This window comes from Oryctolagus cuniculus, chromosome 5, assembly GCF_964237555.1.
Source record: "Oryctolagus cuniculus chromosome 5, mOryCun1.1, whole genome shotgun sequence".
NCBI lineage: Eukaryota > Metazoa > Chordata > Mammalia > Lagomorpha > Leporidae > Oryctolagus > Oryctolagus cuniculus.
This window is the reverse complement of record NC_091436.1, coordinates 814311-841315: the sequence shown is the minus strand read 5'-3', so window position 1 is coordinate 841315 and position 27005 is coordinate 814311. Positions and strand designations below refer to the sequence as shown.

The following is a 27005-nucleotide window of genomic DNA, read 5'->3' as shown; positions in this document are numbered from 1 at the left end:
CAGCTGCAGAATTTGCATGCACCTGCCTGATAACTTGGCATTGGTTTTGAGATTCCCACAGCCCCTGGGCAGTGCCCTAATGGGGGGGAGGGGCAGAAAGGCTGAGCCTGAATCCTCCTGGGAGACCTGGATGGAGTTCCAGGATTCTGGCTTCCGCATGGCCCACTGCAACCATTTGGGAAGTGAGCCAGTGGGTGGAAGATCTCTGTGTGTCTCTCTCCCTGAAACCCTGACTTTCAAATAAATGAATAAATGTTTTTTAAAAATTGAGTTGTTCTAACCTTTTGCTTCTCAAAAATGTTGCAGGAATGGATGTGGTCAATGAGTGAAATTCCCAACTAGGAGCCCGGGAAGCGAAGCCCACGACGCTCCCAGGAGGCGGAGCTGTGCCTCCCGGGAAAGCGAGCTCAAAGGAGGCCGAGTGTTTCCTGGCCAGGAAGGCCTGGGTAAGCCTCACGACCTCCAGGCTAGCCCCGGGGCCCCACCGTGGGTGGCATCAGATAGCAATGACATCATTGGGAAGCTGGAATGTTCTGGAAGCATCCCGACTCTTCCTGGGCCCTATAAAGACTTGGTTCCTGGATCTCTGGAGCCTGGCCCATGCAGAGATGACTCATCTCTGAGCGGTATCCAGCAAGCAGGGCCTTCCCCACAGACAGTTCAGTCCTCACACATGGGAGCAAAGGCCCAGAAGCCAGGCTGTGCGCAGCAACAGAGTCCCCTGGGCAGGGACCAGGGCTCACCAGGCAGACCCGGGGCACACAGGTCGGAAGGGCAGAGCTGGTTAGGACAAGCTGCTGCTCGGAAGAGAGCGTCTCCCTCCCTCCCTGTCTTTTTCTGTCAGAGTCTAATTACAGAACAAACAACAAATAGTAGTTCACTTTTTATTATTAAGAGAAGATTCTGCGTTAACTCTGCCAACTTCACCAAATCCTAGGCAGCACGGCGGGAAGCCACTGGAGCGGGACCGCTACAGACCTGCGCCCACGGGAAGCTGCCGCTGCCTCCGGCCCAGTGGCGGACGAACCATCGAGTCGCCCTCTCCCGCTCCTGGGCAGCTCACAGCCAACGGCTACTCAGCGTGGAACAGCTGGAGCTTGCCGTCCAAGGTGGCCGTGGCAAGCTGCAATTGAAAATAAAACACGCTTTCAATCACCTTTCACTAACTGAGGGACCCGTGAGAAAATTAAGACGAGCGTGTGTGTTTTCCGATTACTGCTTTAAGCTGGTAGAATACGTGCGTACGTGGGTCACACCTGATCCCTGGGAGGACACTTCACTGTGGCAGTGTCCGAGGTGCTGTGCTCAGTAGGTCTACGCTGAACAGGTCGCAGGACGCCCTTTCTCAATGTCCGCACCCTGCCATTCAGCCAGGAGAGGGTCCTGGGAATCAGGAAGCTCCCGGAACCCACCCAGCAGAGTCGGGTGTGAGCGCCCTGGGGCTCTGGCCTCCACGGAAGGCTCGCAGCTTGCAGCGGAAGCAGGAACAGGGAGTCACGGATAAGGCCTGTGGACTTCAGGTCTCGGCACACTGGCAGCTGTGCCCGCCCCCACCATGGCCCCACTCCTGGGGCAACGCTGCACACAGCAGGCAGCAGCCAGGAGGCCGGGCACGACGCGCCCTGTCCCCTGCATCTGAGGGCAGAGGGGCAGACGAGGGGGCGGCCACACCCACTGCTGCTGTGCTGCGAGTCCCTCCCCTCCGGGGCATCGAGGGGCCCTTGCTGTTGAACCCCGCCCCTCCATTTCTCTCTTTCCCTCTTGGGAGGATGAGACGTGGGTCGGTTAGAACGTGTGCACGATGGGCCCAGTGTTCTAGGGCAGCAGGTCGGGCTGCCCGGGCGATGCCGGCATCCCATGTTGTAGTGGCAGTTCAAGTCCTGTCTGCTCCTTTTCCAGCCTAGCTTCCTGCTAACGCGCCTGGGAAGGCAGCAGATGATGGCCCAAGCGCTTCGGCTCCGGCCGCCCATGTGGGAGACCTGGAGGGAATTCCTGGCTCCTGGCTCCTGGCTTCAGGCTGGCCCAGCCCGGGCCATGGTGGGCACTCTGAGTGAGCGGATCTCTCTCTCTCTCTCATACATAAATAAATTTTTAATTAAAGAAAATGTGCACACGCAAGGGAATCCCAGAAACAAACTGAAAAGACCTGAAGTTAAATTGCAGGCTGGCACTTGGCACAGAGATGCAGGGTGACTTCTAGCACAGGGACCAGCCAGAACAAACAAAAGCAATAAACACAATAACAAAATAACAAAATAAAATCAAAGCCAGGAGAGAAGAGTCGTCTATCAGAGCTCGCGCATTTTTACACTCAAATGTCAAGTGTTTAACAACAACAACAACAAAGTCACAAGGCATATAAAGAAACAGGAACGTTAAGCTGCATCCAAACCACACACACACACACACAAAAACCAATCACCGAATTCTATTCCTGAAAAAGATCTGCTCCACCAGTCAAAGACTTCTAAACAACTGTTGTAAACATTTTCGAAGAATTAAAACACACTGTGGCTAAAGTCATAAATAAAATGGAAACATCAACACAGAGATAAAGAACCTAACGTGGAACCAAAAGCAACTGCGAACTTGCGGGAGGGGTTCAAGCGTAGACCGGAGCAGGCAGAAGAATCGGCGATGCTGCAGGCAGGAGAGAGAGGCCTGCGGAGGCCGGACACAGCCCACCAGGGCCGGGCAGCTCCGGTAGCCAGGCCGGCACCTGCACAGCGGCGGGAAAGAGTGACGCAACGGTTCCCAGATTTTACGAGAGACACGAAAACCGAGCGTCCAGGAGGCCCCGCCAATGCTGAGAACGATGGACTCCAGGAGGCTTCAGCCACCGCCTCATCAGACTCAGAGACAGAGAGCGCGTCGCGGGTGGCAGCAGGCAGGAGACCCCTCGCGTCCGGGGGGTGCTCAGTGAGACGACCCCAGTTCTCAGACGTGGGAGCCAGCAGGCTGCCGCACCCAAAAGGCTAAAGGGAGCAAAGCACAGAGAGGCTTCCGGCCAGCCGAACAGGCCTCCGGGGGCGGGGGGATGGAGACGTTCCCAGGTAAACAAGCTGAAGGAGCTACTTCCCACGAGGCCTGCCCTGCACCCAGCGCCTAAGGGAGCCCCACGGGGCCTGCCTTGTACCCAGCACCTAAGGGAGTCCCACGAGGCCTGCCGTGCACCCAGCACCTAAGGGAGCCCCACGGGGCCTGCCTTGTACCCAGCACCTAAGGGAGCCCCACGGGGCCTGCCCTGCACCCAGCACCTAAGGGAGTCCCACAAGGCCTGCCCTGCACCCAGTGCCTAAGGGAGTCCCACGAGGCCTGCCCTGCACCCAGCACCTAAGGGAGTCCCACGAGGCCTGCCCTGCACCCAGCGCCTAAGGGAGTCCCACGAGGCCTGCCGTGCACCCAGCGCCTAAGGGAGTCCCGTGAGGCCTGCCCTGCACCCAGCGCCTAAGGGAGTCCCACGAGGCCTGCTGTGCACCCAGCGCCTAAGGGAGCCCCGTGGGGCCTGCCGTGCACCCAGCGCCTAAGGGAGCCCCAGGAGGTCTGCCCTGCACCCAGCGCCTAAGGGAGCCCTGTGGGGCCTGCCCTGCACCCAGCGCCTAAGGGAGCCCCACGGGGCCTGCAGTGCACCCAGCACCTAAGGGAGCCCCGTGAGGCCTGCCGTGCACCCAGCTCCTAAGGGAGTCCCACCAGGTAAATGAAAGGCAGTGGCTGCTGGCTGTCCTCGCGGCCAGGATGAATGAAGTACAGATCTGGGAAGGCGGTGCTTAGACAACTGAGAAGCTCACCTTAAAGCAACGCCACCGTGACCCTGTTTTTGTTTCCTCTGCGATTTAAAACCTAGTCCATTCCTGGTCTAGAAGATACTGTTATTGCAGCTTTGGTTTACAGGCCTACATTTGCTTTCCACATAACTTAGGAGAGCAAAGCATCTAAAAGTCGTTCGTTGATGTGCTGGGCAACACACGAGGAAGACGTGACTTGGAGGAGCCAGACAGAGCTGCAGCATCCCGGCCTTGGTCCAGGGTAAGCCGCCCGGGTCGGGTCAGAGTGCTCCAACTCCCAGAGGCCGAGTGGAATCCCAGGCAGAGGATACACACAGAGGAGCCAGGAGGAACGGGACATTACCAAAATCAGCCGAACACAGAGGAGGATACCACAGGGCCAGCAGGTCCGAAGGTCTTCAGGGGCATGGAAACAGGAACAGGTCAGAACCACGCCTCGCGCATTTCTAGTTGAAGGGATTACAGCCTCCAGGGGAGTCAGACGGCAGAATGCACTTAGAGACACGTTCCGGGGCCAGCACCGTTCAGGCCGGGGAAAACCGGACTTTCACACCTGAAAGGCTGAAGCGTGACCTTTAACCCCAGGCACAAAAATTATCTCAGAACGCTCCAAGGCCTCAGTGTGAGACGTGCAGGGAAAGGGAGCAAACGCGGCGCGGACGGCGGGTGGCCACGGTGTCCTGGACCTGACAAACAGCAAAGGCGACAGAGGGGAAGCAAACAACGTCCTGGAAACAAAGTTTGTGCATAAAAAGACGATCTAGGGAATGAGTGAAAATAGTTGCAAATTACGTATCTTACAAGGGATTAATGTCCAGAATATAAACAGATCTGCTAAAACCCAACACCCCAAATCTGAAATGGGCAAAGGACTTCCGTAGACATCCCTCCATCAAAGACACACGAAGGGCCGATGACATCACTGTCCTTTTGGAAATGCAAATCAAAGCAGCGGGACACAGACACAATGTCACAGCCCTCAGGTGGCTGCTACCCAAGTAGGGGCACTTGGCATCACAGCTAAGACACTGCTCGGGACGCCTGCATTCCACAGCGCAGCAGGGTTCAAGTCCCAGCTCTACCCCCAGTTCTGTCTTCCTGCCGACGGACACCCTAGGAGGCAGCAGGTGACGGCTCAAGTGGCTGGGTCCTTACTGTCCACGTGGGAAACCTGGGCTGAGTTCCTAGCTCGCGGTGCAGCCGGCTCAGCCCGGGTCACAGGCGGCTGGCAGCTCTCCAAAGCACCTCGTCTGCGTGTTTTGCATCACAATTCCTTCTTCACCCTCTCCTCTCCATTCAAGTTCCTACCAGCAGTCGGGAGGAGCCAGCCCCTCCGGGCTCTGCTAAGAAACCGGTGCCACGGAAGACCCAGTCTCATGTCTCATAAGTACCCCTGCCACCAACACGAGGCCAGAACCCAGCGAAGCCGGGTTCCAGGAAGACAAGGACAAGCTCCGCGCTGCACCGGAGGCCCCGCGAGAACGGCCCTGGGCACCCCGTGCCACCAACACTGAGACCTCAGCAGGATCACCCTTAGCACCCAGGCTTCCACCAAACCTCCCCAGCCCCCCGCGCCCAGGCCCCGCTGCCTCCCCGCGTCGCGAGTCTCTCACACTCCTCTTCCTTCTGAGATCTCTTCCTTCAGCGGCTGGAACAAAAGACATTCATGGTGGCTTAAGACACAGGAATTCTCCCTGACAGCGCTGGACGCCGGCAGCCTGGGTCAGAGGGCCAGAGTGGCCGCCTGGCCGAGGGCCCCCTGCTTTGCAGACAGCTGTGTAACGTGGCTTTCCCTCAGCTTGTGAATGTGGGGAGACAGGGAGAGGGGGAGAGAGAGACACACACAGAAAAACAGTCTTTTCACGTCTTCTTGCAAGGCCGACAGTCCTGTCCGATTGGGAGCACACACGCGAGCTCATTCGTCCTCAGCCAGCTCCTGAGGGTCCCGTCTTTCAGCAGTAGGGACCCAGAGGCTCAGCATGTGGATCTGGGCGGGGGGGGGGGGGGGCAGTCACAGAGCCAGACTTCAGCCAGCAGCACAGGCAGCGTTTCGTTCTCACCGCCTGACTCCGAACGCCCTCAGACAGCGCTGTGTACAGGCGCCCCTGTGGCCTGCGCGAGAGCCCGGGGACGGCCCCGCAGGGGGACAGGTGCACCCACCATGATGTGCAGACCAGGCAGCACCGCAGCCTCACTAAGCGCAGCCCTCCTGGGATGCTGGTGGCTTACAGGGGCTCTCCTCTTACCGCTTCTCAGAAACGGCTGGACACGGGGCTCCCGGATGGGGCCCAGTGGGCTCTGCTCTACGTGACCAGCAAGCCTCAAGTGCGGAGCTAGAGCCGCTGCCCCGGTGCCACTCCTCACCTGATCAGGGAGGCCATCCATGTCCACGGCCAGCCACCACCTCCCTCAGGGTCTCAAGTGGGCTCTGAACTTGCCAACCACACAAGCAACACACAGGGTTTATCTCAGACCCCCCAGAACTCCCACTGTCCACAAAGGGGTGAGAATTTTATTTAAAAATGTAAAACAGAGCATAGGTCCTTGCTACGTTTGATCAACACAGGTTAAGACGCTGGTTAGGATGCCCCGTCCACATCGGGTGTGTAGGGCCGAGTTCTGCCTCCAGCATCTGCCAACGCAGGCCCCAGGAAGCAGCGATGATGGCTCGGGAAGCTGGGTCCCTGCCTCCCACGCGGGAGACCTGGGGAGTCCTGGCTTCTGCCCGAGCCCAGCCCCAGCCATTGCAGGCATTGGGGAGTGAACGAACAGACGGGAGTGTTTTCTCTCTCCCGCTCCCTCTAAAATAAATAAATAAATAAATAAATATTAAATAAACAAAAATCTCAAAAAACAGATCAGTAGTGTGACTTCCACTCTAAGGGCTGAGGCGGCGATGAACGAGGCCCCAGGAACCACGGCCGTGACAGACAGCCGCCCCCACCCTGCACCACAGCTCCCGGGGCTGACGAGTTCGTCACTTGATATCAAAATCCTTTTGTTTTCATGAGTGGTTAAGTGGCATTCGTGGTACAGTGGTGAGCACAGCTGCCGCTCCCAAGTGATTGAAGATATCAATTATCAAAACCACAGAAACACAATACGACACTGTGATCACACACACACACACACACACACAGCCGGCCTTCCACATCTGTGGGCCACATCTCCAGATTCAACCAATAGTGGATACTTCTCCAGGAATTAGAATTGGTAAACAATAAATGACAGAAATAGAGTACTAAGAACTTCAGACAATGGAACGGTGATATTTAGAATTATTAGAAACCTAATAAAAGGAGAAAGTGTTAGTTGAGATATACCTATTGGAAATACAAATGGAATCACTGAATATAAACATTCACTCCTTTTGCCTAAGAGCTGATTAGAAACTGCTGAAGAGAGAACTGGTAAACTGGAAATCAGACACGAGGAAGTCACCAAAAATGTGACTCACAGAGTTGAGACAGAAAACATGAGGCTTAGGTGAGAAGACTAGTCCCAGCAGTTGTCTAACGGGAGACCAAGAAGGAGCAAGCAGCGGCAGAGTGGAAGAACAGCAACTAACAACCCAGCACAGGGAGGAAATCAAGCACACTTAGGGGGCAAGCAAGCTCCAGGGAAAGCAAGCAGAAGCAAACCACAACTAAATCCGCAGTAAACTTCCAGGGCAGCAGGCTCCACCCTGAATCCTTGTCACGAGGGGTGGGGGTGGGGAGGGAGGGGCGTGCTCCAGCTGCACACAGCTGCCCACACCTCTACCAGAAACCTGACTTCAGTTAGTAACTGGGGAGGCACCAGCAACGCAGATGCAGGTCCCTAGCAGTGCTGGGTATCTAAGGATCGCATTCTTGTCCAGCACTGCTTTTTCCATCTTACACATCGCTGTCACTTACTGCTGTCCGTCACTGGAACCAATCTTTCACGGCCTGTGCCGTGATGCCGTGGGTGGAGCCACGGCTTGCGACGTCCGTACCCTGGACCAGAGCGCCAGTCTTCAGCACCTTCCTGCTTTCCTTCTTCCCTGCATAAATGCACCCAAATCACGGGTGACAGGAGGCAGCACAGCATGGTGACCCAACAAGCAGCCCGGACCAGGCCGCACGGAGCAAAGCCATCCAGCTAAAGCCACACCAACTCACCGCCTCAACGTCTCAGCCGTGGATGGGGGCACCAGTGGCTCCCACCAGAGCATCCCTCCGAGAACTGAGGCACAGCCAGAGAGGGCCTGGCAAGCACGCGGCACAGAACCAGGTGAGAGGGCCTGGCAAGCACACAGCACAGAACCAGGTGAGAGGGCCTGGCAAGCACACGGCACAGAACCAGGTGGGTTAATTAGAGTCTGAAGTGCACCTGCCTTGCACGCGGTCAACTGAACCATTTTTATCATGGAAACCCCACCCCTCGGTGACGAGCAGGAAGGTCAGAAACGTGTCTCCTCCGTCAGATGAGAACCTGGGAAGACGCCCTGAGCAATTCTGCAGCTCCTGTCAGTTCTGAGTGCGCCCTGCTGGTCGCAAGCACTTCCCGAACAGAAGCAGTGTCGAATGGAGACAAGGCAGAAGGTGCCATCCTGGCCGTGCCGGACACTGCGGGTCACTCACACGCAGGTCCAGCTGTCCTGATGCACAAGGAACAGGACCAGGCGCAGGCCGCACCTGCAGCGGGAGTCGTAACCGCCTCTCAGGGTTATGAACCCCTGAGTGAGGTCCCTGGAGGACAGAGGAGAGAGTGGTTCCCTTGCAATGACAGAAAGGAAACCCCAGGCCCAGGGGGTCCAAGCACAAGCCCGGGACGCTCTCCCCCGCCTGGATATGGCCTGAGACAGGACGCTGAGAGCCCGGCGCTGAGCCGTCCAGAGCCGCTCCGTCCCTGAGTCCTTCCTGCACACAGCCGGTCCCCACGCTGGGAATTTCTCAGAAAAAGCCAGCCTGACCACAGTTGCTCTGAGCAGTGCCCATCAGCAAACCTACTCCAGCCACTCACGGCCGCTTGCAGCTCCGAGGACAGTTGTTGAAAAATGCCACGAAAGGCAGGTTTAGTCTGATCTGCTTACAACTCGCACGTGACAATCGTCCCCACTGCTGACACTCGGTCCCCAGGAGCTGCTGCTCTCACTGTTCTCTGAAAGCCGGCTGGAGGTCAGGAGGTCACGGGGCCCTGGGAAGGGAGTGTGGTGGCAGGGACGTCGCTTTCCTGGGGTCCTCGGAGGGGCCCCTCTCACACCACGAAGGCAAGCGAGGTGACGTCTGTGCACCACCTTGTCACCTGCTGAAGTGCAGGCTCCCAGAATTTCTGCAGGAATCTCGGGCCAGGTGGGAATCAGAGAGGAGGCTCTCAGAGGGTCCCCGACGTGGACTTCAGATCACGTCCACGCTCCCACTCTCCTCCAACCCCTTCTACCGAGAAAAGTGTGCGAAAGAAGGGAGGGAGGGAGCTCCCGTACCGTGGGCTTTCTCTCTCCTCGTCTGGCACTAAACCCCTGTTGGCTGTGAGGCTTCTGACTGCGTCACAGGTGCAGAGAACGAGAAGAGAGCTCCCACACCCTTCTGTTCCTGAACTTGTCAAAAACGAAACCAAAGTCAGCAGCCAGGACACAGCAGGTTTCACTGTGGCTGGGGCAGGAACACCAGACTGACACGCGCCATCCCGGCCGCTGGCTACGCGACCTCCAGTAAACCACCTGGTCTCTCTGTGCCTCAGTTTTACCATCTGTGAAGTGGGGATGGACACCGCGACGCTTCGGAGTGTGGACTGATGGAGCCACCGCACTCAACACGTTCATATGAACACGCTGTGTGGCGTGAGAGTGACGCCAGCATCAGTCCTGAGTGTGACACACACCACACTCAACACGTCCATATGAACACACTGTGTGGCGTGAGAGTGACGCCTGAGTCAGTCCTGAGTGTGACACACACCGCATACAACACGTTCATATGAACACACTGTGTGGCGTGAGAGCGCCGCCTGCGTCAGTCCTGAGTGTGTCACACACTGCGCACGGCACGGGGTCTCTAACGGCAGCTGTCTCGCCCCCGGCCGCAGTGTTCCCAGCGCCCGTCTAAAGAAGTGGCCTTGCTCTGAAGCTTCGGGAAGGCCGCATGCTGGCACTGGGGGCCCCTGCGTGTGGACACCCCGTCTCTGCCTCTGTCTCTGTAAACGCCCGATCTCGCCTCCTGCTCTCAGTCAGGCCACATGATTTCCCTGGTGCTCATCGCAATGTGTGCAAGGAGCTGAGCTGGACGGGAGCCCAGGCCCGGCCTCCAGCTCAGCACAGACCTGCGCGTGGACACGGCTGCCCTCTGCCACGCGAGCCTTCGACACCACCTCACACGCCACGTCTCTGACAGAGGAGCAACGGCAGGTTCAGTCTGGGGTAAACGCGAAGCTGGTTTCTACTAGAAAACATCAGCGTGTCGAGCCGCTGGCGTGGAAGGTCTCAGAGGGAGGAAGTGCCGGGCGTGGGGTGCCCGCCTCTCTCCTGCCGTCTGCGGCCCGAGCCCATGGCGGCCTCAGCCGACACCGCGGAGCGACGCGGCTGCTGCTCCCACGCTGCCCTCGTCCACGAGGCGCTGAGCTCTCTCCAGACAGCTCCAGCGAGCGGCCAGAGCTGAGCTCTCGGAAGATTTACATTCCATAAGTTCATTGCTCTCCAGCATTCCCGGTCCAGGATAAACATTTCCACTCTGCTTCAATCTGCTGAGACGCAGCAGTGGGAATCTCTGTGGAGTCCTCTGGCTCCCCGAGCCTGCGCTGTTCCAGCAGCGCCACGCCGCAGACCACCGCCGAGGCCCTCCGCGCCGGGTGCGCCCAGGGTCACGGCACGCTGGTCACCAGTGCGGCCGGAGGAATGTTGCTTCAGCACCAAGCGGTGGGCCCAGGTGTGCGGACGAGAGCCCGCTCCCCACACTGCTCACAGGGGCGGCCCTCATCCGTCAGCCCCTGTGGGGCAGGGAGCCCTGTGATCGTCACGGACCCACGACCCACGCTCTGCGCCGGCAGACACGTGCTATGCAGGGCGTATGTGGCACACCAGCCTCGGTCTGCCACTCTGGGCCCCCACAACCATGAGACAGCTGCCATCCAGGACCCAGACGCCGACACTGGCAATGGGGCACACACGGGCATGGGATGCGGGCAGCCGGCTGTGACTGTCAGGACGCTGAGCGCCAGTGATGCCAAGTGTTTGCCACCCCGGTGAGAGGAAAGGAGCCACACACTGCCTGGGGTGGGGCTGTGCCGTGAGGCCACAGCCAGCCAGGGGCCGGAGCTGACTGCCCTCAGCGGCTGCCAATGGTCACACGCTCTGCAGATGGGCGCAGTCACTGAGCACACGTGGCCGGCTGGGGCCTCCGGTCCACAGGGACCCGGCGTGGGGGCAGCAGCTGCCAAGCACCCCAAGTGCACGTGGCCTGCCCTGCCTGTGTCCCCAAGGGACCAGGGAGCATTTTCGTGGCCAAGAGATCCCCAGAGACTGCAGCAGCATCAACTCCGCACCGCTGTGGCCTCCCGCCTGAACGGATGCCAGGGCCGTGGTCCAGCTTCACCCTCCCTCTCTCTGCGCCGTGAACTGCCCGTGACCCATCACCCAGGGTCAGCCATGCACACACACATGTGGTGCTGCACACCAGCCCGTGGGCCAAGTGGGCAGTGCGCTTGCTCCCGGAGAAGCCCAGGCCTCTGGGGAGGGCGGCGTAGCTCTGTGGTCTCCATTGCATCCTTAGACCTGTCCTGCTCTGTCCTTGCTGAAACCTCCCTCTGTGTCAGGAAACCGAGTTCCGGAAGTGCGGTCCTCCCTCTCCTCCCTTCCTGTCCAGAGCTGCTGGGTTCCGCTCGCTGCTGCCATCGCTTCGCTCACTCCCATGCAGCAGCCACCGTGACTGCTCCTCGCTTTCACTTTTCATCTCAGGACAGAACTTGTGCAGTGGCAGAGTTCCCGTGAACCCACACCATCGCTCCCCATTCCTGCCGTCTTAGTGGGAGGCGTCTGTGGACGATGAGCCACGCCCTGCCCCCTCTCTGTTCTGTTTGTGACCCCCACTCCCGGGGCCCCTCTCCCCCAGGCGCCGTGTGCAGGCTGAGGTTTCTGTGTCCCGCGTGGCAGCTCCCACACAGGAGGGAGAACACGTGGCAGCTGCCGCTCTGCTCTGGCTCAGCTCCCTCCACACGGCGTCCTCCAGTGCCACCGGTCGTGCTGCGAGCCACAGGGTTCCATCCTCTGCAGTGCCGAGTAGCGCTCCACATTCCAGCCCAACGAAAGAGAAGTCGCTGCAGCGTACGGGAACAATCAGGAACGGGGTCGGCCGTGGTCACCCCGGAGAAGAGGCCACGAGAGAGAACTCCCCACATCTTACAGCACGGTGCCCCCTGCCCTGCCCCTGGGGGGAGGAGGCAGCCTCACAGCAGGGGCTCTGAGCTGCTGCCGGTTCCAGAGCAGGAAAAAGGCTGGGGTCGGGAGAAACCACTTTTGAGTATATTGTCTACGTCAGACATATGAAACTGAAGGCCCCAAACCCCTTATTCAATTTCTGAATGTGGCTGCTAGTCATGATCAAGTTTTTGATCCATGTTTGAGACATCTCCTTCCAAACACAGAGAAATTATATACAAAACACAACAAGATGGCAAATAAACTGATAGACCCAGGTTCAAAAACACAGATGTCTCCAGAACAGAGGAGGCGAGACACCCGCGTGTGTGGGCTGCTGGGCGTGCGCCCTGGGGACTGGCACCTAGGACTGCAGGGGCCACATGTGTGCCAACAGGCCGACCCTGCCCACTGGGACCCGGAAAGGCAGCTGGAGCTGAGCAGTGTGGCTAGGGAGACGCAAGAGCGGTGGGGCAGGAACACAGCACCACACACTGCCACACACTGCCACATGCCACCACACATGGCCACACGCTGCCACACAGTCATACATGGCCACACGCTGCCACACAGTCACACACTGCCACACAGTCACACATGGCCACACGCTGCCACATGCCACCACACATGGCCACACGCTGCCACACAGTCATACAAGGCCACACACTGCCACACAGTCACACATGGCCACACACTGCCACATGCCACCACACATGGCCACACACTGCCACACAGTCACACAAGGCCACACACTGCCACACAGTCACACATGGCCACACGCTGCCACACAGTCACACATGGCCACACACTGCCACATGCCACCACATCTGGCCACACACTGCCACACAGTCATACAAGGCCACACACTGCCACACACTGCCACATGCCACCACATATGGCCACACACTGCCACACAGTCACACATGGCCACACACTGCCACAAGCCACCACATATGGCCACACGCTGCCACACAGCCAGGCACCCAGAGCTGTGTCTCCTGACACTGGGTGGTGGGAGATAAGGCTCTACCACCCAAGGAACTCGAAGGGAGCAGCCACAGACCTCAAGTTAAAGAGAGAAACAGAGACACACTGAGAGCAAAGCTGTAGTTCAGTAAAACACGGCCAGGTGGATGCTAAGAAGACAGACAAAGGACTGGCACTGTGGTGTAGTGGGTAGAGCCGCCGCGGGCAGTGTCAGCACTCCATATGGGCACTGGTTTCAGTCCCAGCTGCTCCACTTCCAATCCAGCTCCCTGCGATGGCATGGGAAGGCAGTGGAAGATGTCTCAAGTGCTTGGGTCCATGCACCTGCGTGGGAGACCTGGAAGAAGCTCCTGGCTTAGGATCGGAGCAGCTCTGGCTGTTGCGGCCCTCTGGGGAGTGAACCAGCAGATGGAAGGCCTCTCTCTCTCTCTCTCTCTCTCTCTCTGCCTTTCAAATAAATAAATACATCAAAAATATAACCAAGCACCTTCAGGAGAGGACTGCACTCCACACGGACCTGAAACAGTGCAAGGACCTCGGGAATGATTTAAAGCAAGTATGGGCGAAGGCCAAGCAAATCTCCACAGGTCACTTTACAAACCACAGCAAGCCAAGCCGAGTGGGCATCTTGGGGAACATGTCCTAACACAGAGGCGACACTGGGAGTGGGGCACAGTGCTGCCGCCCAGACACAGCCAAGCAGAGAGCCGGCTCGCTGGACTAGTGCACAAAGGAATTACTCTCAGAATTAGTTCTGAGGGACAGATTGACTTAAAAATATGAAAGATCAGTTAAGAGCCCTGGATAACATTGAGAGTTTCAAACACCACATCTAATAGAATCCAGAAGACGAGAACAGGGGGGCATGCGGCAGCACTGCCGGGGAGCTCATACCCCCAGGGGCCAACAGAGACACCCAGGCGAGGCTGGCCTGCGCCCAGGCACGGCCAAAGGGAAGACAGGTGCAAATCCTTACTAACTAAGAGAGTAGCACTTACTCCAGTAACACACACACACACACACACACACACACACACACACACACCAGCTCCCGGGGCTGCAGAATTGACGGACATGGCCCAGTATCGAGACCCTGCTCCACAGGACAGCCCTTCGGACAGCACAGGTGCTCACCGCGAAGCAGAAGCCCGTGAAGAGCTCTCCCCTGTGCCGCCGGAGAAGGGGACTGACTGCACACACTTTCACTGAAACGCATGCTGTGTTGACATTTATGAGCTGAAACATTGAGGGTAGAGGAAAAACAAAGCAGAGGCCGTCTCCCTTCCGCTTACGCTGGGAAAACGTCACAACCTAAGCCAATCACGAAGGGCAATAGAAGAACCAGTCAAAGCACAAGGAAGCACCGCAGGGAAGTCCAGGCGAATCATCTCAGAGCTGCGACTGCCACGATCGTAAAAGAGGTGATAAAATTTAATTAAGAAATTCATTTAGAAAGATTACAAGTAAGTAAAGATATGCCATACGAATATTTAGAAACACGAAGTTGTTATGGTACTGCTCATATAACATAAAAGAAAGTATTCCAAAACTACAATCAGGGAAGAAAGGTGCAAAATCGCGATACAAAGCAAACGCCCCCAGAAGACCAGCAGTCACACGCTCCACGCAGCCAAACCTGGAGAAAGCCGTGGGCACACACACACACGCAAGAGCAGATTTCAGTTCATCCCTTAGCAGCCTGCAGACCGAGGCGCAACCATGTTTAACAGGAACCTTATAGAAGTTTGGCAACAGTATCAACACGCGGGATCTAAGTTATTAGATAATAATTGTGAAGTAGAATCCTGTACTACAAATAGAGTATCCTGTTTCTGCAAACACATATGGGAATTTTATGGAAATTAACTAAGAAAGAGTTATTATTCCAGGGACTATGTCAATGTCATATCAATCATAATCTTTAGAAACTATCACTTTGAAGCCATCTATTTGGAAACGTAAAACAAAAAACATTCCTAAGCAACACGCTGGCTGACTTGGAAACCATTATGCAAATCTTAGAAAAGTTAAAACTAAATGGAAGCAAAGCTACTTCCAGCCAAGCTCTCTGAAACTGTGATGGTATTTTGAGACAAATTTATCAACTTACATTAAGAAAAAAAAGGAAGTCTGAAAATAAATAACATGAGAATACCTCAAAAAGTGAATAGAAAAATGAAATTAAAATATAATTTTATTTTGATGCAAAAAATCTGAAATTCATGCTTTTTTATTTATTTATTTATTTTTTTTTTTGACAGGCAGAGTTAGACAGTGAGAGAGAGAGAGAGAGAAAGGTCTTCCTTTACCGTTGGTTCATCCTCCAAGTGGCCGCTATGGCCAGCGCACGGCGCCAATCCGAAGCCAGGAGCCAGGTGCCTCCTCCTGGTCTCCCATGGGGTGCAGGGCCCAAGCACTTGGGCCATCCTCCACTGCACTCCCGGGCCACAGTAGAGAGCTGGCCTGGAAGAGGAGCAACGGGGACAGAATCCGGCGCCCCAACCAGGACTAGAACCCGGTGTGCCGGCGCTGCTAGGCGGAGGATTAGCCTAGTGAGCCGCGGCGCTGGCCCCATGCATAGTTTTTCACCACACACATTTTCAGTAAACTTTGTGAAGATCCCTCATCAATTCAACTTGGGAATAGAAACTAATGACACCAAAAGGAGAGGGAATGGAAAAAAAGAGGTGAGAGCAGAAGTTAAAGGATGAAGAGAGAGAAGGCTGAGCCAGGACAAGAAGCCCCATGGGCGTCTGTGCCATGAGCCACAGCCACAGCTTCTGGCCAGTGTCGCGAGGAGACCCCTCACGGCCGAGGGGCGACAGCACGCCCCGAAACCAGCCCCAGGAGCCCGTCCCCCACTTCTGCCACGGAGTCTCAACCACAACCTTTGGATTTCTTGTGCCTGAAAACGACTTTTCTCCATTTCTGCTCGAGTAGCCACCGCCCACCAGTTACTTAGGTAGAAAACTAAGGCCGGCGCCGTGACATAGCAGGTCAGGCCTCCGCCTGCCGTGCCAGCACTGGCTCTGGACGCCGGTTCGAGTCCCAGCTGCTCCACTTCCCATCCAGCTCCCTGCTAATATGCCTGGGAAAGCAGTGAAGATGACCCAGGTTGTTGGGCCCTGCACCACATGCGAGACCTGGATGAAGCCTCTGGCTCCTGGTTCCGGCCTATTCCAGCTCTGGCCATTGTGGCCATTTGGTGAGTGAACCAGCAGATGGAAGATCTCTCGCTGTCTCCCCCTCTCTGTGTCTGTAACTCTGCCTTTCAAGTAAATAAAAATAAATCTTAAAAACAAAAAACAAAACCAACTAAGTAGGTTCCTGATTCTGGACCTTGGTTAGTTATACAGCGACAGACAACTTGAAATATCACGAAGGTAATACTCCAGACACCTCTGTTTTTCTTCGCACCAAAAAGACATTTTATTAATTCCATTTAGGTATAAGGATATTAAATGCCGTACCGTTTGTATAGTTTTTACGATGGTATATATAATATCTCACGTGACGTGTACCTGTGAGATTTGCCCAGGCTTGTGAGAAACCATGCGCTGTCTAAAACCTTAATAAAACAGGAGAGAGAAAGCCAGCGCCCTGCCTCCAGTGAGTAGGCGGAAGCATCACACCCAGAAATGTGGCTCCAGCAGAGGCCACACGCGTGCAGCTCCCACTTCCGCTGTCTGAAACGTGTCACTTACGTTGTCGCCTGTGCAGAGAGGAACAGACAGGCGATGGCTGACTGTAGGCGGCAATCTGGCTGGGTTGGGGCTGCCCGGGGGTCTGGCTCTGTGTCTGGGAGGGCGCCCGGCAGTCCAGGCACAGGCACTTCTCTAGTGCACTTGTGTGCTGTGGGCCTGGTGGACGCCCTCCCACCCGAGGGCAGTCAGCTGGGCGGTGCCTGCCCCTGCCTGCCTGCAGCCTCACACGGAGACCTCACTCGTCCTGGGGCTGTGCTGGCCCAGCTTTCAGACCATGGCTCACCCCAGCTGCTCGCCCGTGTCACCAGCCTGCTGACTGCGGAAATGGGACTTGTCAGCTTCCAAGGCCGTTCAGCCAGCTCCTGGGAGTGATCACACACACACACGCACATGTGCGCGCACACACGCAGTGACCCGCTGCATCACACACGCACATATGTACACACACGCACTGTCGCTCCCCCTCTTCATGGAGGAACGACACAGGACCCTGCGCTGTTCTTTCGTCTGCTCGGCCCTCCCCGGGTTTGCTGCTGGTTCTTCCCGGGTTGGCTACTATCCCTTCCACCTCCGTGGAAGGGCGGTTCCCCTGCCACTTTCCCCACTTCCGCGGGGGAGCGGCACACCGCCGGCCGGCTCTCTCGGGGGCTGCACAGGTGTTCCTTCAGATAGATGTTCCTGGTGCATGTTGTCTCTCTCCTCCTTTATAGTCCTCTTCCACCAATCCCAACTCTGCTACCCACACGCCGAGTACGCTGCTCTCCTCCAATCAGGAGCAGGTCCTGCAGTTTATTGGTTAAACTGGAGGCAGCTGCGTAGAAGCTGTTTCTCCCTTCTCAGCGCCATATTGTGGGAGGGCAGATGCATAAAATAAGTCTTAATTCCAGTAACAGTCTAGTCCGAGTTGCTCCCCACAACGCACACACACACACAGTGACCCACCCGGCTCCATCACTCACACACACACACGCAGTGACCCGGCTCCATCACTCATGCACACACGCACACACATGCACACACACACACAGTGACCCGGTTCCATCTCACACACACACACACACACACACGCAGTGACCCGGTTCCATCTCACAAACACACACACACACACGCAGTGACCCGGTTCCATCTCACACACACACACACACCCACACACGCAGTGACCCGGTTCCATCTCACACACACACACACACACACACGCAGTGACCCGGCTCCATCACTCACACTCACACACACGCGCACACACGCAGTGACCCGGTTCCATCTCACAAACACACACACACACACGCAGTGACCCGGCTCCATCACTCACACACACACACACACACACATGCACACACATGCACACACACAGTGACCCGGTTCCATCTCACACACACACACACACACACACACACAGTGACCCGGCTCCATCACTCACGCACACACGCACACACGCGCACACAGTGACCCGGTTCCATCTCACACACACATACACACACACACACACACACACACAGTGAACCAGTTCCATCACTCACACACACACACACGCGCACACACATAGTGACCCGGTTCCATCTCACACACACACATGCAGTGACCCGGCTCCATCACTCACACACACACACACATGCACACACACAGTGACCCGGTTCCATCTCACACACACACACACACGCAGTGACCCGGCTCCATCACTCACACACACACGCACACACACATGCACACACGCAGTGACCCGGCTCCATCACTCATGCACACACACGCACACACACACACACAGTGACCCGGTTCCATCTCACACACACACACACGCGCAGTGACCCGGCTCCATCACTCACACACACACGCACACACACGCACACACACAGTGACCCGGTTCCATCTCACACACACACACACACATGCAGTGACCCGGCTCCACCACTCACACACACACACGCACACACACACACAGTGACCTGGTTCCATCTCACACACACACACACACACACACACGCAGTGACCAGGCTCCATCACTCACGCACTCATGCACACACACACACACACACACACACAGTGACCTGGTTCCATCTCACACACACACATACACACACACACATGTAGTGACCCGGCTCCATCACTCACACACACACACACACACACACACACGCAGTGACCCGGCTCCATCACTCACGCACACACACACACACACAGTGACCCGGTTCCATCTCACACACACACACACACACGCACACACACACACACCCCTGGGCCTGTTTCTCTGCACACTCCAATATGTGCAGGCATAGATCCGCTTTTCCCTTCTGATCAGCCAATCCAAATCCAGAAATCACGTGCTAAGTTCGGTTATAACTACGCATTCCTGACACACAAAGAATGTGCTGTGAGCACAACGGGATGAAGTCAGCAATCACAGCGGAAGTAAAACCGGAAAATTCACAAACTGAAAACGAAGACGCTCTTCAACAAGCAGTAGGGCAACAAGGAAATCGAAGGAAAATCACAAGCACCTGGACAGAAGTGCAAAGAGGCACGAGACAGAAGAGGCGCGGACACAGCGGAGGCAGTGCTCAGGGCATCTGCAGCTGGAGACGCTCCGTTAACCAGCACGTGTCAGTCATCCGACACAGACAAGACAGCACACGGACATCGCACCCCACATCGCAGGGCCTGGGTCCACGTCCTGGCTCCGCTGCCAACCCAGTTTCCTCCTGATGCACACACCGGGAGGCAGCAGGTGACTCCTGCCACCGCCGTGGGAGACCTGGACTGAGGTTCCCTCTTCTGGCGTCAGCCCTGGCCCCGCCCTGACTGTTGTGAGCGACCGGGCAGTGAACCCACAGACGGGACATCTCTTCATCTGCCTTGCCAATAGATAAAATAAAAATTAAATGATCGGTGAGTCAACAACACAACTTTACAACCTAGGGAACTGGAAAAATAAGAATAAACTAAACACAGAGTTGTCAGAAGGAAATAGGAAAGATTAACTCAAAGGTAAATAAAATGGGAAAGTGAATAAAACCAGGTCAGTCCTTTGGAAAAGCCAACAAAACTGACAACAGTCTAGCTGGGTGGATTAAGAAACAGAGGGGAAGATGACCACCAATTACAGAAAAAAAAGGATCCTAAGAGAGTACCATGACCAACTGCCAACAAAGCGGCAGCCTGTTGCAATACAAAAGCCATAGAAAATAAAACCTACCAAGACCAAATTAACAAGACAGACAAGCTGAACAGAGCTGTAAACAGTAACGAGAATTGACCAGTAAACCAAAGGCGGCTAACCAAGGAAGCCTTCAACCTGGTGGTTCACCGTAATCAATGCCAACCCTCGGACTTCTGGAAACATGAAGAGGGAGTGCGCGCCACATCTCTCTGTGGGGTTACCGTGACGCTGAGACCAAAGCCGGGCAGCGCTTCTGCAGGACCAGCACTCGCAATGAGCCTCAGCGCAACAGCACAGCCCGCATCACCATACCAGCTAACGGAACCCAGAAGTGTGCGGGCAGGGTCGCGCACCGTGACCAGGCAGGCAGGGTCGCACACCGTGACCAGGCGGGCAGGGTCGCACACGGTGACCAGGCGGGCAGGGTCGCGCACCGTGACCAGGCGGGCAGGGTCGCGCACCGTGACCAGGCGGGAACGGCTCCCGGCACGTCACCATGATCCAGCATTAACGAAGATCCACGCAGGAGGCCCCGGTGATGGCAGGAAAGGGGGCAAATGCATGACCACGTCCACTGATGTGGGCAACAGCCTTCCACGACAGCGACACGCAGCAAACTGGGGACAGACAATCCGCCTTGGCACAGTGACCCCACAGAAACAGCACGCAACGCCTGTCCACGCAGCGCCCACCGGGCTCCTGCTGGCGTCGGGAGGACAGCAGGGCAGCTTCCACCCCGGCCCAGCCCCGGCTCCGAGCAGGATGCTCACAGAGGCCGCACCGGCGCTCCACGGGCCTCTAGGCCGCTGCCCTCTGCCTCCTCCCAGCACAGGGACTCTGCTTCCTAGTGCGTCCTGCCCAGCACAGCTCCCGGAGGGAACCACGCACAGGCAGGAAGCCCGTGTGAGACGTGAAGGCAGAGAGGGACCCGCAGGGGCGGGTGGTGGCTGTGAGCCGCAGGTCTCGCGACAGCGGGGTGGTGCATGCCGCAGAGCAACCAGACAGGACGCCAGCACACGCAGAGGAGGAAGTGGGGCTCCGTGGTGCTAGGCGCTGCACGCAGAGCGGCGCGAGGATGCACGCACAACACGGTCATCTGAGAAAACAGCAAGAAGAGCTACCACCTACAGACACTCAACAACAATGAGGCTACAGGGCCCGCGCTGTGGTGTGGCGGGTGAAGCCGGCGTGCTGGCATCCCACACGGGCACTGGTCTGTGTCCTGGCTGCTCCACTTCTGACCCGGCTCCCTGCTAACGGCCTGGGAAAAGCAACGGAAGACGGCCCACCTGTGTGGGGCCCTGCCGCCCATGTGAGAGACCTGGATGAAGCTCCTGGCTCCTGGCTTTGGCCTGACCCAGCACTGGCTATGGCAGCCATCTGGGGAGTGAAACAGTGGATGGAAGATCTCTCCGTCTCTCCTTCCCTGTAACTCTCACTTTCAAAATAAACAAATAAATTTTAAAACATGAAGCTAGAAAATGCGGTGAGCTTTCTGACAGGTGGTGGCCACACCGCATGACACCGAGTGGCGGCTCCGTCTTCCAGGAGCTGCAGGCACACTTGCGCTGTCCCGCTGGGTGGGGGGTCCCGTCAGGTGAATCTGGCCCGCATGACGGGGCAGTGGTCTTCTATCACCACACCCCTTCGTAGACTGCCTAGGGTGTGCGTGGGGAGGTGGGGAGGTGTGAACACGTAGCGCCCACACCGCGGAGGGCCGCCCAGCCTCAGACCTCCACGACACTAGGCCCACGGACAGGGCCAGACCAGTCAGGCGTGACGTGAGCTAATCAAAACATTCGCTGGTGCCCGCTGGCGGCCACGTCCCAGCCTCCGTCCGCACCAGAGCAGGGTGTGGAAGGGCGGAGCGAGAGAGCAGGCCCAGGTGGCCACACGCACACGGGACAAAGCAGGGCTGCAGGACTGCAGGAAGGGCCCCCACCCTCCCAGCACCTTGCTGTGGGCAGACGGTAGGGGCCGGGCCCTGGACTCTCTGCCACATGCTACTTGTCCCTTTTGAGTTCCGCCCAGTAAAACCCACGTGCAGCATGTTCTACCGTGGCACTGCCTCTCACACACCTCCTGCCACGGGCGTCCGGCTGTGCTTAGACTGCCTGGGCTCCACTCCAGCTCTGGCCCCAGGTCCATCTCCCCACCAGAGCAGGTGCTGGGAGGCAGTGGTGCGGGGCCACCCGCATGGGCGACCTGGATGGAGGCCCCAGGCCTGGCTTTGCGGGTGTCTGGGAGTGAATCGTGAGTGGGGGCTCTCTCTTGCGCTCCCCATCCCTCTGCCTCTCGCAGACCCAGGGTTTCTTACAGCACCAGTTCGGGAGTCAGCCGGCCGGAGGCTGGACCACGTCTGCCTGAGCCACGGTGCGGGAGCCGGCAGGGCTGCCTTCCTGCTGGAAGCTTCCCGGCCTTTACCAGCTGCCGGCGGATCCCAGTCCTTGGCCGTGGCCCCTCCCGCCCCCGAGCCAGCAACGCCACATCCCTAACCTGCCCAGTCTCTGCGCTTCCTCCCGACAAGGACTCGGAGGTCCCTGGACCACCCCACCACCACCCCAGCTGTCCAGGGCCACCCACCTCTACTTCAGGCAGCCAGTGAGCAACCTCGCGCCCTGTGAAAGCTGGAGGCCCACCTGGCAGGCAGGTTCCTGGGGCTGGACACGCGCTGGGGAGCGGACACGCACTGGAGAGTAAACACATGCTGGGGACTGGACACGCGCTGGGGACTGGACACGCACTGGAGAGTGGACACATGCTGGGGACTGGACACGCACTGGGGAGAGGACTCGCACTGGGGACTGGACACGCACTGGGGAGTGGACACGCACTGGGGAGTGGACACGCACTGGGAAGTGGACACGCGCTGGGGAAGGACTGCACTGGGAAGTGGACACACACTGGGGAGTGGACACATGCTGGGGAGTGGACACGCACTGGGGAGAGGACTCGCACTGGGGAGTGGACACGCACTGGGGAGAGGACTCGCACTGGGGAGTGGACACGCACTGGAGAGTGGACACGCACTGGAGAGTAGACACATGCTGGGGACTGGACATGCACTGGGGACTGGACACGCCCTGGGGAGTGGACACGCACTGGACACACACTGGGGACTGGACACGCGCTGGGGAGTGGACACGCACTGGGGAGAGGACTCGCACTGGGGAGTGGACACGCACTGGGGACTGGACATGGCTGGGGAGTGGACACGCACTGGGGACTGGACACGCACTGGGGAGTGGACATGCACTGGGGAGTGGACACGCACTGGGGACTGGACATGCGCTGGGGAGTGGACACGTGCTGGGACTGGACACGCACTGGGGAGTGGACACACACTGGGGACTGGACACGCACTGGGGACTGGACACACACCGGGGACTGGATTGCACTGGGGACTGGACATGCGCTGGGGACTGGACATGCGCTGGGGACTGGACACGCACTGGGGAGTGGACATGCACTGAGGACTGGACATGCGCTGGGGACTGGACATGGCTGGGGAGTGGACATGCACTGGGGACTGGATGTGTGCTGGGGAGTGGACATGCACTGGGGACTGGACATGCGCTGTGGACTGGAACACAAATCACTGTGCCTCCAGATGCAGCCGCTCTTGGAAGGGAGTCAAGGTGGTGTAGATGGAGGATGTCAGCGGGCTTTGAACCACTTCCTCCAGAGCCCCCCAAGCCCGCTGTCGGGCCCCCCACAAGGACTGGCTATGAAGCCCCTGACTTCCATCTGGCCAGAAATCAGAACGGGCGACGGCTTTATCGGAGGGCACGGTCACCAGGCCTCGCGCAGGCCCGCCTCCTCCCTCTGCCGGGCTGTGGCAGTGGCCAAGAAGAGGAGTCTGGATAAATACGGGGGTGCAGGCGACGGCAGCTCCACGACCGCAAAGGCAAAGATAAATGCGCGGTGCTCCCGTCAGGGAGGGGAGACCTGGGACCGAGCCTGTCCCACAGGACACGCGGAGGGCAGGGCACAGGCGGCCACACGTCGTCCTGCACATCCACGAGGCATTTCATGCTCTCTTTTTGGAATGAGGATGAGAAAATTTGACTGACAAAAAAACCAGCCCTCAGCTGGGCTAGCTCCGTGTCTGGGCCTTCTCGGCACGGGAGGCTGACAAGGGTCCTGCCGTGCGTCCGGCCTGCCCAGCGTCGCCAGAGCCCCACAGGGCGCAGTCAAGCTCTGCTCACTAAGGCGCCCTCTTCCTGCTGCCTCCAGCCTGCTCAGTCCAGCCTGTCCTTGCCCTCAGGTTTCTGCCTAAGTCGGGCAGGCAGGGGGCTGACAGTGTGCTGACAGCCCGGGCAGGATTCAGTCTCAGCGCAGCAGTGGTGGTTCAAGGTGGGCCAGACGCACCACTGTGGGGAGCGTGCACTCAGCTGCCAAATTGACTTTGCCGTGCATCAGAAATCAGAGGGACAGGCAGCCCAGGCAGCTGTGTGACACGGGGAGGCTGCACGCCCGTGTGGTGGGCAGAGCGGGCAGACACTGAGCTGTGCCCCACTTCAGCCCCGCTCGGCACCAGAACGCCTTCAGGCCAGAGTGCTGAGATGCACACGGTCTAGGATGAGGGGTCACAGCACCTCTTCTGTTCTCCACGCGGTTAGGAAAAGCCGCGGCTTGAACGACGGAGCTCCTGCGAGAGAAGGGAGATGCCACCTCTCTCTCCTTCTGCGTGACACCAGGTGAGACGCACGGTGTGGCCTGGCTGTAACTGCCCGTGAACTAACCAGCAGCACACAGGATTCCGTGTCACGGTGACCGTGATGCAGCTAAGCCCGTTTTCCTTTTGAGATACGGACTGCATCAAGTCCTCTCAGCCTTAACATTGCTCACTCAGTGTGGAGAACTCTTGGATCCAGTAAGTTTCAATCAGCTACAAGTCAGTTGCTAATAGCAAGACGTGTTCCTATTCGTGGCAGGGAGCCAGAGAGGAGCGCGTTGTTTTGTGAGTGATGGCCCCAGTGCGCCGAGCGATACTTAGATGAAAGCCATCGAAAATCAAAGCTGATCCTCATGAACTTTATCGCAAACCAGTGCATGCAATGCCTCCACAGGTAGAGGCATCTGCTGCTGCTTTCTCCACGCTGACAGGCAGGGCTCTGAACGCGAGTATCTGCCCGAGGCCGCCCAACTTGTGACTGCCAGCCCCGGGGCTGATCAGGGTGGCCTGACAGCACCCGGGGCCATCCCCAGAGCAGCCACGCTGCCATCACCTGGTCCGTTAGGAGTTGCAGAGCCCCCAGTCCTCCGGCCTCACCCCAAGAGTCAGCACCTGCAGCAGCTTCCGAGACGCTCACCCCCACGTCCCTTCACTGCCGCCTGCACACTCCAGAAACCATCTGTAAGACTCACTCACATACGGTTGGCTGGGCCCTGCCCCCAGGTTTCTGATTCGTTGGCCTGGGGTGGGGCCCAGGGTCTGCACATCTAACAAGTTCCCAGGATGCACAGCTGCCGTGGGCCCAGGGACCACAGTGTGGAAAACGCTGTCCTCACGGCCTCCCCAGGACCACCCAGCGGCTGCAGTTATCAGAAACACACACACCAGCTGAACCTCCCGGCTGTCAAAGTGGGAGCAACGCTTCCAGATGTCTGGGCCACAGTGCACATTTGCATCTTACACTTCCCACGTTCTCCGTGGCGCTGAGATCCCCAGAGGGGCAGCCTCTCATCTGAGCTGGGAGCTGAGCCTGTGGAACCGCACACATCGCCCCGGGAGAAGCTCCTGCTTCCCCCTTGACAGCCGGAAACAGATGCACACCCCACCTGCAGCTGGGATTTCAGAAGGACAGCGATGAGGATAGAGTCGTCCGGGGGCCCCGGAGCATCCTCCGCCTTACACGCAAGCACTGGGCACCGGCAAAGTGTGATGCGTGCGTAGCTGATAGAACCGGAAGTGGCCAAAAAAGCAAGGTGAGCTTGCTGCCTAGCTTTTGTTAAGAGTTTATTTATTTGAAAGATCAAGTGACAGAGAGAGAGATCTTCCACACCCTACATTCCTGCGACAGTCAGGGCTGAGCCAGGCTCCTGGAACTCCGCCCGGGTGTCGCGCATGGGTGGCAGGGGCCCCAGCACTTCAGCTGTCATCTGTTGCTTCCCAGGCCCGTTAGCAGGGAGCTGAGCTAGAAGCAGAGCAGCCAGGATTCAAACAGGAACCTCACTAAGGGGTGGGAGCACCCAAGCACTGGCCCAGGTTGCTGCACCCCAACACCCAGCCGTGTTGGTGCCTACCTTAATGGAGTGACTTCCCAAATGTCTGGGTTTATGATCCCCAAGTCCTCCCTGCCCTCAGTACTCACTATCTAGAACTCCACCGAAACCAAACCTTGCATCAAATGAAGAGCAAACCCAAAAGAATAAGGAGAGAAAGGCAGTGTTCCAAGAACAAGAGAAAACAATCATGCCGCAGTCACAGGAGCCGGCAATAGCACAGAAACCCCGCTGATAAAGAACAGCTAAGGGCCTGCATTTACCATCTTCAGAAGCCTGCAACCTGCACACTAAATGTACAATACTGTTGTTCAGTGGAAATGAAGCTGGGGCCCACGCTGTGGCATTGTGGGCAAAGCCGCCTGCAGTGCAGGCATCCCATAGGTCCCAGCTGCTCCACTTCCCATCCGGCTCTCTGCCATGGCCCGAGAAAGCAGTAGAAGATGGACCAGGTCCTTGGGTCCCTGTGCCTGCCTGGGAGACCTGGAAGAAGCTCCTGGCTCCTGGCTTCAGATCCGTGCAGCTCCAGCCATTGCAGCCATTTGGGGAGTGAAACAGCCGATGGAAGACCTCTCTCTCTCTCTCTCTCCCTCTCTCTCTCTCTCTCTCCCCCTCCCTCTCTCTCCGTAACTCTGCCTTTCAAGTAAATAAATAAATCTTTAAAAAAAGAGAAAGGAAAGAAAGAAAGGAAGGAAGGAGGGAGGGAGGGAGGGAGGGAAGGGAGGGAGGGAGGGAGGGAGGGAAGAAGGAAGAGAGAAATGAAGGAAGGAAGAGAGAGA

At 57.5% G+C, this 27005-nt stretch overlaps 1 protein-coding gene across 1 annotated transcript in view; it reads right to left on the bottom strand.

Annotated features, from left to right (window-relative positions):
• Window positions 1–881: 881 nt before the first annotated feature.
• WDR27 (WD repeat domain 27) overlaps window positions 882–27005 on the bottom strand; it is a 189896-nt gene continuing 163772 nt past the window's right edge. Inside the window, exon 25 of the mRNA XM_070074559.1 lies at window positions 882–1123. Coding sequence (XP_069930660.1) covers window positions 1073–1123 — 51 coding nt within the window. The 3' untranslated portion in view covers window positions 882–1072. The remainder of the gene's footprint in view (window positions 1124–27005) is intronic.